We start from the raw sequence: 12617 nt of genomic DNA, 5'->3' as shown, positions 1-12617 counted from the left end.
ACTGTAACGTATAATTTGTTCCTGATTTTCCAAGCAACCCCTATATGTAAGTTTAGCACAAACTCTACCAATTCTACATGAGCTCTTCTGCTTTTTTTCCCCACCTTTGCATAGATGGTGTGCAGATCCACCCAATTTTGATATTTAGAGGTAGACTGCCTCTGGACGTGGAGGTTCTATTTAAGTATCAGTGCTTGATGAACAGCTTTCTCCATGAATATATTACATTTAGGGCAGTGTTTCTCAAAATCCTTCATTCCAGTGTTTCAATACATGTGTGTCTTTCTTACTTAGCTCCTAGAAAAAGGTCATCTGGCCAATGTAGCCTCATGTCATTTTAACTTCCCTTTGACTCACATCACTTTCAAGGAGCTCAAGGTGACATATGCAATTCCTATCAAGTATTCCCAAAATCTTGATATGCAGAGGTACACTGCCTCTGAACATGGATGTTCCATTTAGGTGTCAATGGCTGATAGAGCTTGTTGAGCAGCTCTTCCTTCATGAATATAGCACTTTCTAGCCTTTGGAATGAGATGACAGTACCATACATTGGGGGCAGCAGGCTGCATGTATGCTTTCCCCTTTTTCCATTTCCATCATCCCTAAAGACCGGGTACAAGTCATTGCCCCTTCAGCATCCAAGTGATGGGCAAAACTTGTCTGATCTGGTAGGCACCCTGTCCCCAACCTCTACAATCTCATTTCCCCCCCCTGAAATTAAGAAATGGATCCACAGCTGTTGAGAATATAATACTTTATTTGAGAGTCTGGAATAACACTATTTGTGCAGTCCTATTTCAACTTCCAGATAGTGAGACTGATTGCGTACACTATTCTCTGCTTGCGAAAGCAGAGGGAAATTTTGGAGTTCTCAAAAACGAACTTCAGTAGACACACCGTGGCATGAGAACGGCAGTTAACAGTACCCAAAGAATACAGTGTAAAAACGTATTAAACTACTTGTTATGATAGTGTTTCTCCTAACTGTGATCAAAATGTACTCTTCCATCGCGATTTTGAGACTTGGTCTTTCTGTCTTCCACCAAAGCTGCAGCGGACAGACCAAAAGCAGGTGGAAGACAGGAGACCAAGCTTAACTTTGTAGTTGGATTTTATGCGTTGATTTCTGGCATCCCATCATGTCTTCTCTGCCCTCCCCGTTCCACTCCGTACCCTCTAAATATGAAACTACAACATGCTTGTTCTAGATTCAGCCAGAAAAGAGCTTGCTTGGATTCTGTGTTTAAAATCCTAGGGGGAAATGGTTACCAACTCAGTACTTTTGGTGGGGCAAGTGTTGGATTTATGAAGTCAGAGATGCCTTGTTCTTTCAGCTGCTTCGAATATTTCTTTTTTAAAATTCATTTGGTGGGGAGAGTAATGTGGGCACGTTTCATCCTAAAGTTTTGTCCCAAGCTTGATAGGCTGAACCAACCTTGTAGGACTAGATCCCGTATACGGTTGGCAGGATCCTGAGAACCCTTTCAGAAATATGACACAGTTTCAGCAATGATTCGCCGTTCACAGGGCTATTCCCTGCACCAGGCGAGCTCCAGAGATCCTACTTGGCTACTGGTTGGCATCAACAAGCATGCCGTGTTCACTTGGGTGTGCAAAAGAAGGAACCTGAAAGAAAGGCTTCTTCCATTGATAAAAAGGCCTTTGAGAGGAGATTCCGCCCTTCCAAAGGGCCTCTGATGAGAGGCCAAGATGGATCCCCAGCGGAATGTGATGGAAAGGGGCAAATCATACTCGGATCTCGTATAGCAACCCAAGCAAGCATGTCAGTATATTTATTTTGTGGTCTAGGAAGGTGGGAGCAGACTAGGGCTGAATGATTTATGCAGTAAGTGTTTAATGCTCCCTACCCTATGGGAGGTTCTGCACTACCCCAGCAGTCAGGTCAGCTCAGCTGATGTGTCCCTTGACTCTTTTCACAAGCCCTGGTAACCGTGCCAATAGAAACACCTTCCAATCCTTCGGCCTGGAGGTTAAGTGGCTAAAGAGGAAGATGTCTCAAGCTGAGACAAAATCATACCCTGCCTAAGTGTTGTGGACTGTGAGGTCAAGCCGTGACTCTGGTTACTCAAAGAGTAAATAGGAAAGGGATGGAGAGAAAAGGGGACGAAGCGGAAAGATTAAGCAAACCCTAAATATTGAACATGAAGTGCGTGCAATGGGACAGCCAAGGGGGCCCACAAGATATCAAATGGCAACAGTAATATATCAAATCTTGAGAGGTTAATACACACAATCCATAGAGGCAGAGCCCCCTAGGACACTTGTATTATTTTGATGTTCTTGGAAACCATTCAGCTTTTTAGGAGATCATTAGACGGAAAGAAATGACCATTCCTGTACAAAGCATGTTCCAGAAAGCATCGTTCCTACTTGTTTATCCTCTTCCCAAATAGGAAGAGAAGCCAGTGTCTGTGCATAGCCTACCAGAGCAGAAGCAGCGGCTTTAAAGGTCTACCACTGAGGCTTGACTGTCGTTCTTCAAGCACCAAAAATCGGAGGTGTTATCATTCAGCCTAGGGTCTATGTGAACTTTTTGCAAAGTTGACAAGCTGTAAAGGAGAAAAACTGCAGCACTGACCTTCCATCTCTGGGTAGGCTTCGCAATCTTAGGGAGTTAAAGATTTAGGGCTGATGTAGGGAGAAACATCTCTGAGACAGGTATGTATAACTAGCCCGGCACAACCCCACCTGAGCCTCTCCCACTGCAGCACCCGGTGCCATAAGAAGAGCAAGCCCCCAAGTGGTCATTTCGTGCCTTGGCAGAGGACGTTCCCCAGAGCGGGTGAAAGAAATCTGGCACGGGTTCGTTCCTAGCAGCCGTTCAGTTGATATACCACACCCATTACTGTTGATGCGTCCTTCCCGCTTTCCCAAACAGCCAGGACGAAGCAGCAGCAAGAGAGTTGGAGCAGGTTCTCCGGGGTCTTAAAGGCCAACTCCGATGGCATCAATCGTCCTTTCTGTTCCCAAGTTATCCGGGTGACCCGAACCCAAGAAGAGGCCACCATCTTGGCACAGTCAAGGAAAGGGATGGACCTGGAACTGCCAGCCTCTTTTCCTCACTGTTGATTTCATACCCAGAGGGACGCCTTTGAGGCTAAGCCGCAGCCATCTCTCTCCAGCCTACCCGAGGCGGAGGCATGAGAAATGAATGAAGCTGCTACAAAGGAACCAGGATGAAAACTTGGCGCTGGCAGATTCTCCCTCCCCTCCCAGGCATCTGAGAGTTCACTTTATTCCTGGCTCGGGCCTGCAGCGCTCAGACTCTGCTCCATCTGCCCTGCTTGTAGACAACAGCTTTCCCCCAAGGTGGGGTGGGCTTCTACAGACAAGCTTTCTGCCCTCACAGACTCCCATCGGGAAAGTCCCTCCTGGAGAAGCAACAAGGGAAGCAGGTCTTTTGTGTGCTCTCCTCCACATGGCTTTTATTTCTTCTCTGTTTCTAGCCCATCCCCTGCCGGAACCGCCTCTGGCTCCCAAAGGAGGAATTCATGTAAGAGCGTGTTGACCGTCTCTGGACATTCCATCATGACCATGTGGCTGCCCTCGTCAATCACCTTCAGGAAGCCGATCAAGAGGATCTGAGGACAAAATTGGAGGGGGAAACTGGTTTACTGGTAGGACTCCATTTCCCAGGTGCAGAAACTGAATAGAGATCCCCACACACACCCTTAGAATCTGAAGAACGTTCCAGGGAAGGAACATAATATTGATTTATTTATTTCATTTACAGTTGCTGAGACTCAAGATGGATAGTGATAGAATTTTCAGGGCCCATGTCCTTTAAAAAAAAAAGCAATAAATGGGTTTTTTTTAAGAGACCCGAGCCAAACACTAAATTCTTATAAACTTGGAGATAGTTTCAGGTAAGTAGCCATGTTGATCTGCAGTAAATAAGCAAGGCTAAAGTGCTACTGGACTCAAAACTTGCTTGTAAACTTGGAGAGATCTTTACCGGCAACCTCAGTAAGTTAATGTTAAATGGAAGCTGCAAATGTTAAATGGAAACTGCTCTCCTGTACGTTATGGCCAGATCTTCGGTTGTATCTGTGATCCTACAGTACTGCCGATTGAACGTGGGCCTCCTGCATAGCCAAAAGGCACCTGCTGTCAGTGGCTGGGTAGCCTTTACATCTAGGCAGAACACTGGTCTGTCAAAGCCGGTGCTGTCTACTCTGGTTCTCCAGGGACACAGATTGAAATCTTTCACACCATCTACTACCTGATCCTTTTAACCGAGGCTGCTGAGGATTGAACTTGAAATTGTCTGCACATGAAGCAGTTGCTCTCCTATTGTGCTATGGGCTTAATACACTGCTGCAAACCCGCCTTCCCTGCACCTGATCCTATGCACCTGCCTTGTCCAGGATACCAGAGAATATTGAGTGTCCCCCATGTCCATTTTGATAAGAGGCACCCTCACAATAAGTTACAGGTTGTTTTCAAATATGTCTTGCTTTTAAATGCAGCAATGGTTAAACACACACACACACACACAAAAGAGGAGGCAGCGGCAAGCAACACTTCTATACCCACCTGTTAAAAAGTGTAACTGCAGAAAGGGGAGGAATCTAACACCCACAAATATTGAAAAATAAATAGTAATTCTCTTTGAAAATATGTAGAAACTTCACCAGAATATAAATATAAGGGCAGCTGTGACCTTGTGTTGTATGGACTGGAGAAAAAATCTGGTTACTTTCAGCTTTGTATTTCAGTGGTGGCTTTATGTAAGAAAGAAAGAAGCATACTCCACGTAACTGAAGAAAAGAATAACATCTGTCTGAAGAAGGAGCCCCGTGGCGCAGAGTGGTAAGCTGCAGTACTGCAATCGAAGCTCTGTTCACGATCTGAGTTCGATCCCGGCGGAAGCCAGGTTCAGGTAGTCGGCTCAAGGTTGACTCAGCCTTCCACCCTTCCGAGGTCGGTAAAATGAGTACCCAGCTTCCTGGGAGTAAAGTGTAGATGACTGGGGAAGGCAATGGCAAACCACCCCATTAAAAGTCTGCCAAGAAAACGTCATGATGTGACATCCTCCTATGGGTCAGTAATGACTCGGTGCTTGCACAGGGGACTACCTTTACCTTCTGAAGAAGATAATTTGAAATGCTTTGCTAGCAGCCATGTATCTTTTCAGATCACATCTTCTTACGAACACTCATTGACTTTCTTTATATTCTGGTGTACGTTTGTCCAGGTTTTCAAACAGAATTTGTATTCATTTTTCATTATTTGTGGGTGTTTGTCCCCCCTCCCTTTGTGTAGTTACACTTTTTTGCAGAACAGTTAAACTCAAAGAGTCCAGGGCTGCATACTTCTCTGTTGTTAATCTCAACGGATTTACGGCAACTGAGCAGAGATAGAGTCACTACCAGGGCAACTCTTTAGACACAAGACTGTCTCCTTTCTGCATCCCCGGCGTCATGACTAAATGAAAGGCTAGCAAGTACCCCCCTAAATGGTAGCCCACTGCCCTCCCAGTGGTCCTGTCACATACTGAGATGATTTCTGGTTAAAAGAGATTTTGCACCAGTCTATACGGGAACCTGCGTGGTGTAGTGGTTAGGGTGCCAGACTAGGATCTGGGAAGCCCAGGTTCAAATCCCTACTGTGCCATAAAGCTTGCTAAGAGGACCTTGGGCCAGTCACTTTCTCAAGGCCTAATCTACCTTGCAGGATGTTACAAGGATAAAGAAGAGGAACGGGAAACCATGTAGGCTGCACTGAGGTCTTTGGAGAAAGGGCAGAACACTGGATGGATGGATATTGTCTCCACCTCTATACTACGTCACTAGTAGAGCATTTGGACCTTCCACTACTACAGGGATGCCTGACCTGTGGACTCCTGTTATACTGTTCAAGATCTATGAGAGTTAATTGAACAGCTCTGAATTGCATTGAAATGCAATGAAAGCACATTGCGTAGTCATCAATTCAACTGTTAGCAGGTGGTTTGACTTCATTCAACTGGAAGAGCCACTCTGTTGTAAACGGACATTGAGATAAGCTCTGTGGGCAATGCAGCCTCATTCGCAAGCCCGTACCTCGGCCATACGCTGATCCTCTTCGATGGGAACAAACTTGTCGTGCATTCCGTGAACCAACAGCACCGGTACCGTTAGCTCAGCATGGTAGACCTCGTCTCCCTCGGGCCAGTATTGACCACTCATCATGGCTCTCAGGACGAAGGACGAGACGTTGAAGGCATTCCCTTCCTTCAGCAGCTGCTTTTCCTTGGCGCCTTGGCGAGCAAAGCCAGCCCTGCAGAGGACGAGGGAAGCAGAGAGCTAAGTAGGCAGCCTGGAATTACAGATTAGGCTGTGAATCTTGACATTCTCACCCCAACTTCTCCCTGGATTTTGCATTTTTAAAAATTACCTTGTCTTTGTTCTGCTGTGGAATGGAAATATCAGGAATCCCCTTTACATGTGTGATTTGCTGCAATGTCAATTCCTCAGCATCTTCTCATTGTCCCCCAACCCACTTTGGAGATGCAGGGGACTGAGCCTGGACCTTCTACATGCAAACACAGAGCCAAGCTACAAGAGACGAATTCCATGAGGAGGAGCACGTGAAGGGAGTCACAATGTTAGCCGGGAAGCTGCGTTTTAAAAGAGATTGGAAGGCTTTGTCAGTTTCCCTTCTCTACAGAGCCAGGGAGATCCCTGCTCAGAGGGTTTGTTTATTTCCTCTTTGCCTCTTAGAAGGGGAGGTGAAACTGACAGAGCCTTCAGGAGGCAAAGAGGAAATTGACAAATTCTCTGAGCAGCGATTTCACTGGCTCTGTAGAGAGGGGAAATGGACAAAGCCTTCCGATTTTTTTTAAAACCCAGCTTCCCAGTTAACATTGTGACTCTCTTCACGTGCGCCTCCTCGTGTAATTTGTCTCTTGTAGCTTGGCTCTGAGTTCTACCATTGAACTAATTTGCCAGGGAACCTTGAAGCTTGCAGGATAGCAGAGCGTTTCTATCAGTGCCCTCTGTGTGCAATCAATGAGGAGATCAGGAATCGCCAGTGGCCGGCTTTTTGCTTTCACCTATGCCTGTTTTCCCCCTAGTAATACTTCCTCCTGCCCACCTACCCCCCCCCCCCCGGCCATCTCAGTTACTCACTTGAGAAAGCTCCAGGCCAGACACGGTGTGAGGCAGCGGAGGACACAGGTCGGCATGTTGAAGATGGAGCAGAGACTGGGCTCCAAAGCCGTTGGGCCGCCACCATTGATCATGATAACCTTATGAACCAGGTCTGGGTATTCATGGGCCAGGAAAGTGCAAAAAGAGACCCTGCAAGGGGAGAGGGGAGGAAATAGGCAATTAAGGAAGGAAGACAACGTTAGGGGATCATCTCGGGAACAAAGGAATAATGTAGATTCCTGCCCTTTTTATCCTGGCTCCCCATCTTCCTACTGGTATGTTGAATTTTTGATTGTAAGCTGTTTTATACTTCCTGACCAAATTTTTAACTTAAATCTTTTGCTGTTGTGTTTTTAAGGAAATTTTAAAATGTTTTCTGTGCTGTCGCAAGCTCCTTTTATTGTTTTTGTTGTTGATACTGTGTTTTTGAATTGTTTTATACCTGGAAAGCCGCCTTGGACAGGTTCAGGAGAAAGCGATAGGCAAACATATTCAATAAATAAAATGATGATGGCTAAGTTGCCAAGGGGTGTGGGGGACACCCACCTCCTGTACTTTAACAGATATCTGATATAGAGAAGTTAGAATCCCCATTCCTGCATTTTGGTTCCCAGAGGCGTCTTGTATGGGAGAGGGCCAGCCCCCTTCCCTTCTTACCCATATGAGTGTCCAATGAGGATGTTTCTCTTCTTGGCATACCGCTTGAACAAGCTTCGCATGTCTTCGGCCAGGGCATAAAAAGTGTAGGCAGCAGCAATCTGGGGGGCTGAGCTGGACCCATGGCCCGCAAGATCTGGGGCTACTACTTCGTACCCCAGCTTGGTGAAGAAGTCCAGCTGCTCCTTCCAGATGTCCAGAGAGCCTCCAACGCCATGGATGAAAAAGAGGACCACATCACCGTGGGTCCCTTTGCAACTGGTGATGTACTTGGAACAGTCAATATTGACTGTCTTCTTCGGCTTGCGCCGGCGGCGTTTAACAGCAGTGGCAGAGGAGTTGGCTGAGGGTGGAACCGTGGTGTTTGCATCTGAAACGTCAACTTCCACAGTGCTGTTGGGTTCAGTGCCATTCTGGCATTGGAGGATGTCTGAGCGCACGGAGTCACCCAGGTTCTCAATGACCATTTGTCCGTTGCGATAGACCGTGATCCGCCGTTTGCAGTGCACTGCTCCGGATTTCTGGGGCGCTTCCTCTGTCCCAGCTGGGTGGGCTGGAGCAATGTGCTTCACACGCAGGACCCGCCCGGGCTTCACTTCCACGAAGCTGTAGCCGTCACTGGACTCGATGCTCTCCAGAGGCCCCACTGCATTGGGTGTTTTGCCCATCAGGCAACACAGCAGCCCTTCGGTGATGCTGGTCAACATTGTGATTCCTGCAGCCGAGACCAACAAGAGCAAAACCATGCCATTAGCAGGCAAAACTCTCTAGCCGTCCAGACATAAACACTTTGCTCCCATCCCGGAAATATTTTAAAATGTATATTGTAAATAAAAAGGATCTAAGGCTGATCTAAGGGATCTAGGATCTAAGGGACCTAGGATTACCATAGGTTGGAGGCAACTTGATGGTGCATAACACTCACAAGCCTGAGAGATAGTGCCCTGAATCAAGCCATCCAGAAATTTGTTGCAGAGTCAAGCTTCCCCCTCCCATGCAAAGACTTCTTGGTTTGTAGATCAGCCATTTACAGCTTCAGTCCTGAAGGCTGCAAGCCCTTGAAGGAATGTGTTGCAACCAGGGTCGCTCTTAGCCATGGGGCAAATGGGACAGCTTCTCCGGCCCCATGCTGGGAGGGGTGGGGTGATCACTGAGCTGTCTGGATTACCAGATACCACTTCTTGCCTCTCTGCTGTCATGGCAGGTGATGACAGGAGGGGCGTCGCTTAGGCAGCATCCCTCCAGCAATCAGCTGTAAGGCGGATGGAGGGGGCCAATCATTGGTCATTGTCCTGAAGCTGCTGCTGCTGCTGCCTGCCATGATTCCCCAGGGGACGGCGATGAAGGGTGGTGGCTCTATCCCTCACTGTCATTGCCTTGGAGATGTCAGGGCAGAGGCTGGGAGTGGGGTGGGACTGCTACCCTGATTAGTGCCTTACAGAGCAATTGCTAATCTGGATTGCTATACACAGTAATTCTGGGGTCCCATCCTTGACTTCTGCCCAGGGCCCCAGAATTGCAAGACCATTACAGCAGTCACCCCATTTCTATGGAATTCTTTCTTCTCCCTGTCCTTAGATCAAAGTCTTGAACAATAAAACTGAACTTAAATAAAACCCATATCTTAAAACACCTCCCTTTGGCACTTCTCTGCTACCTCTAGAAATTGAACAAATTATAAAAGCAGAAGGGCACCGTGTAGTACAGAACGACCGCCAAAACAAAAACCTATCACGGAGAATACAAAATAATCCACAAAATAGAAAGGCACCGTATGGCTGGAAAAAGAGCTTCCTCACACAACTATCCAAAAATATAACTATCTCACCAACCAGGTGTTCACAAGAATATAGAATAACACTTATGGTAGAATCCCAAATACACGAGTGAAAAGTCAATGACAAAACAATATGATTTGAGCCTGAGTAAATAATGTCCCCGAGTAAAGTCCAGATTCTCCAAGGTACATCAAATGTATAGCGAAGGCCAAGCTTTCTTCTTTGTAATTCTTCAGGCGGACCCAGAACCATTAGATGGCAACTTCTGAATCGACGAGCCCACAAAGAAGCCACAGGACGTGCGGGGAAAGAATCACAGCTATCAGCTCCTCAACAGGGCGCAAGCTGGATTCCTGTTTCGGGATAGCTTTCAGGACCTGTATCCAGGCTCCCACTTGGGAATAGAGAAGTGAGGTTTGGTTTTGTATCTGGAACTCTGTCTATCAACGCTCTTGAGAAAGCTATCCCAAAACGGGAATCCAGCTTGCACCCTGTTGAGGAGCTGATAGCTGTGATTCTTTCCCCGCATGTCCTGTGGCTCCTTTGTGGGCTCGTCGATTCAGAAGTTGCCATCCGCCACTAATGGTTCTGGGTCCTCCTAAAGAATTACAAAGAAGAAAGCTTGGCCTTCGCTATACATTTGATGTACCTTGGAGAATCTGGACTTTACTCGGGGACATTATTTACTCAGGCTCAAATCATATTGTTTTGTCATTGACTTTTCACTCGTGTATTTGGGATTCTACCATAAGTGTTATTCTATATTCTTGTGAACACCTGGTTGGTGAGATAAATAGTTATATTTTTGGATATAGTTGTGTGAGGAAGCTCTTTTTCCAGCCATACGGTGCCTTTCTATTTTGTGGATTATTTTGTAACCTCTAGAAATTGAGCAACAAAATAAGTATGTTTGGGATCAGAATCCTCTAAGAGATATTGAACCTTTTGCTCTAATGTTGCTAGAGGAAGCATAGTCCATTTATCAAGGCCTGGCATAATCCATTTTAGCCTAAGCTGAAACACATAAGGACATTGCAAGATAATATGTCCAAGAGAGTTGACTGATTGGAGGGGGCAGGGGCATAACCGATCTGAGAACGGGATCCTGAATAGGCAGCCCAGCAATGCCATTGAAAAGGGGCAATTGAATCGTGAATGCAAAAAGGTTCTATGTAACTTTGGGCTAACCAAGGAGTCTAAATAAGAAGGGAGCTTGCTCTTAGACGGAAGGCCCAAGGCAAATGGATAGACTATGGAATCCTTGTGAAAAGGAACTGGTTCTACCGCAGCCAGCGGATGGTACTGCAAAGCAATTAGGCTTGCCAGACTGCAGGTGAGGTCTGGAGATCTCCTGGAATTACACCTGAACTCCAGAGGACAGAGAGCAGTTTCCTGGAGAAAATGGCTGCCTTGGGTGGGGGGAGGTGGAGTAAACTCTATGGCATTATTCCCTGCCGAGGACCCTCCGCTCCCCAAACCTCACCATACCCAGTTTTCACTTCCAAATCTCCAAGAATTTCCTAATCTGGAGTTGGCACGCCTAAACACTGTCCTGCAAAGCTTTGAAGATTATCATGACTTATCTTTTTTTAAAAAAAAAATTACTTGCACTGGAATTTATATATTAGTGCTGACATTTAAGGAGCTGTTGTAGTGTTGGTTTTGTGTTTGTGTTCAGAGAGGATGGAGATGATTTGACTAGGAGTGGCCGGTGTCACCACTAAGGTTGCCAACCTCCAGGTGGGGCCTGGCAGTCTCCCAGAATTACAGCTGATCTCCAGATGACAGAGGTCAGTCCCCCCTGGAGAAAACAGCTGCTTCGGAGGGTGGACTCTATGGCATTATACTCCACTGAATAATAATATAATAATAACATTCGATTTATATACCACCCTTCAGGACAACTTAATGCCCATTCTGAGCGGTTTACAAAGCGTGTTATTATACCCACAACAAACATCCTGTGAGGTGGGTCGGGCCGAGAGAGCTCTTGGAAGAACTGTGACTGACCCAAGGTCACCCAGCTGGCTTCAAGTGGAGGAGTGGGGAATCAAACCGAGCTCTCCAGATTATAGAGTCCCACGCTCTTAACCACTACACCAAACTGACTGAGGCCCCTCCCCTCAGTAAACCATGCCCTCCTCTGGGAAAGACCTGCTCTTAACCACTGTGCTGAAAAATTAGCACTTGAGATGCATTTCCAACTTGGGGTGTAGATGGCTGCCATCTTTCACATGGGGCCCAGCAATCTCCCAGAATTACAACTGATCTTGAAACAACAGAGATCAGTTCCTCTGGAGGAAATGGTTGCTTTGGAAGGTGGACCGTATGGCATTATACCCTACTGAGGTCCCTCCCCTCTACAAATCCCACCCTCTCCAGGCCCCACTCCCAAATCTCCAGATATTTCTCGACCCAGATCTGGCAACCCTAAGGCCGCCTCCGGATTCTCAAAAGCAGCATTGCCGTATCTTCTGTGAGTCAGGGACAGGAGTGGCTAGGGAGATTCCTGCACCCGGCTCTCCTCTCTGCTGCGTATTCATTATTCAGAAAGTTGGCAGTGAATTATTGATGTTGATGGGGACTCCGGAGGGAAAGGTCATCCAGGTTTTCAGCTCAGGTGTTCTGGGAGGCAAGTCTAGGCATAATGCCCAGCAAGGAAGAAAGAGTAGAGCAGTTGCTTGTGGGAGCAGAAGACCTTTGGGCAGCTGAGGGCAAAGGTACACAACTGGAGGGGTACCAGGGCATAAGATGAGACAGGGACATGTTAATGGAAAGCTTTGAGGGTTTCTTTGATGCATCTGGGAGCAGACCATTTTTTCCCTGAAGGATCTGGATAAATGTGCCAGCCCTGTGTTGAAAAGGTCATTCAACTTCATATCCGACTTTCCCCCCAATTGAGACTCAAAGCATCTTAGAACACTGTTCTCCCCTTCTCCATTCTCTCACAACACTGTGAGGTAGGACAGGAGGAGTGTATGTGATGGGCCCAAGGTCGCCCAGTGAGCTTCCATGGTAGAAGTGA

The 12617-nt window shown here is 46.8% G+C and overlaps 1 protein-coding gene across 1 annotated transcript; it reads right to left on the bottom strand.

The window, feature by feature from the left end:
* Positions 1-3449: 3449 nt before the first annotated feature.
* Positions 3450-8527, bottom strand: ABHD8 (abhydrolase domain containing 8). The gene is made up of 4 exons (XM_054981756.1): positions 7815-8527; positions 7137-7307; positions 6069-6285; positions 3450-3605 (listed from the first exon to the last, which is right to left on the bottom strand). The coding sequence occupies exons 1-4, from the start codon at positions 8519-8521 to the stop codon at positions 3450-3452; spliced, it is 1251 nt and encodes a 416-aa protein (XP_054837731.1). The 5' UTR covers positions 8522-8527.
* Between the last annotated feature and the right edge of the window lie 4090 nt (positions 8528-12617).

The sequence above is a fragment of the Eublepharis macularius genome, chromosome 5 (genome assembly GCF_028583425.1).
Source record: "Eublepharis macularius isolate TG4126 chromosome 5, MPM_Emac_v1.0, whole genome shotgun sequence".
NCBI lineage: Eukaryota > Metazoa > Chordata > Lepidosauria > Squamata > Eublepharidae > Eublepharis > Eublepharis macularius.
This window is presented reverse-complemented; position numbering and strand designations above follow the sequence as displayed.

Excerpts from the sequence above, each read along its gene's own strand:
- ABHD8 (XM_054981756.1), bottom strand. The coding sequence starts at position 8,521 with ATGTTGACCAGCATCACCGAAGGGCTGCTGTGTTGCCTGATGGGCAAA. Across the intron at positions 7,308-7,814 it reads CTCATTGGACACTCATATGG|GGTCTCTTTTTGCACTTTCC; the intron begins GTAAGAAGGGAA and ends CTCCCCTTGCAG. Across the intron at positions 6,286-7,136 it reads CTGGCCTGGAGCTTTCTCAA|GGCTGGCTTTGCTCGCCAAG; the intron begins GTGAGTAACTGA and ends CGTCCTCTGCAG.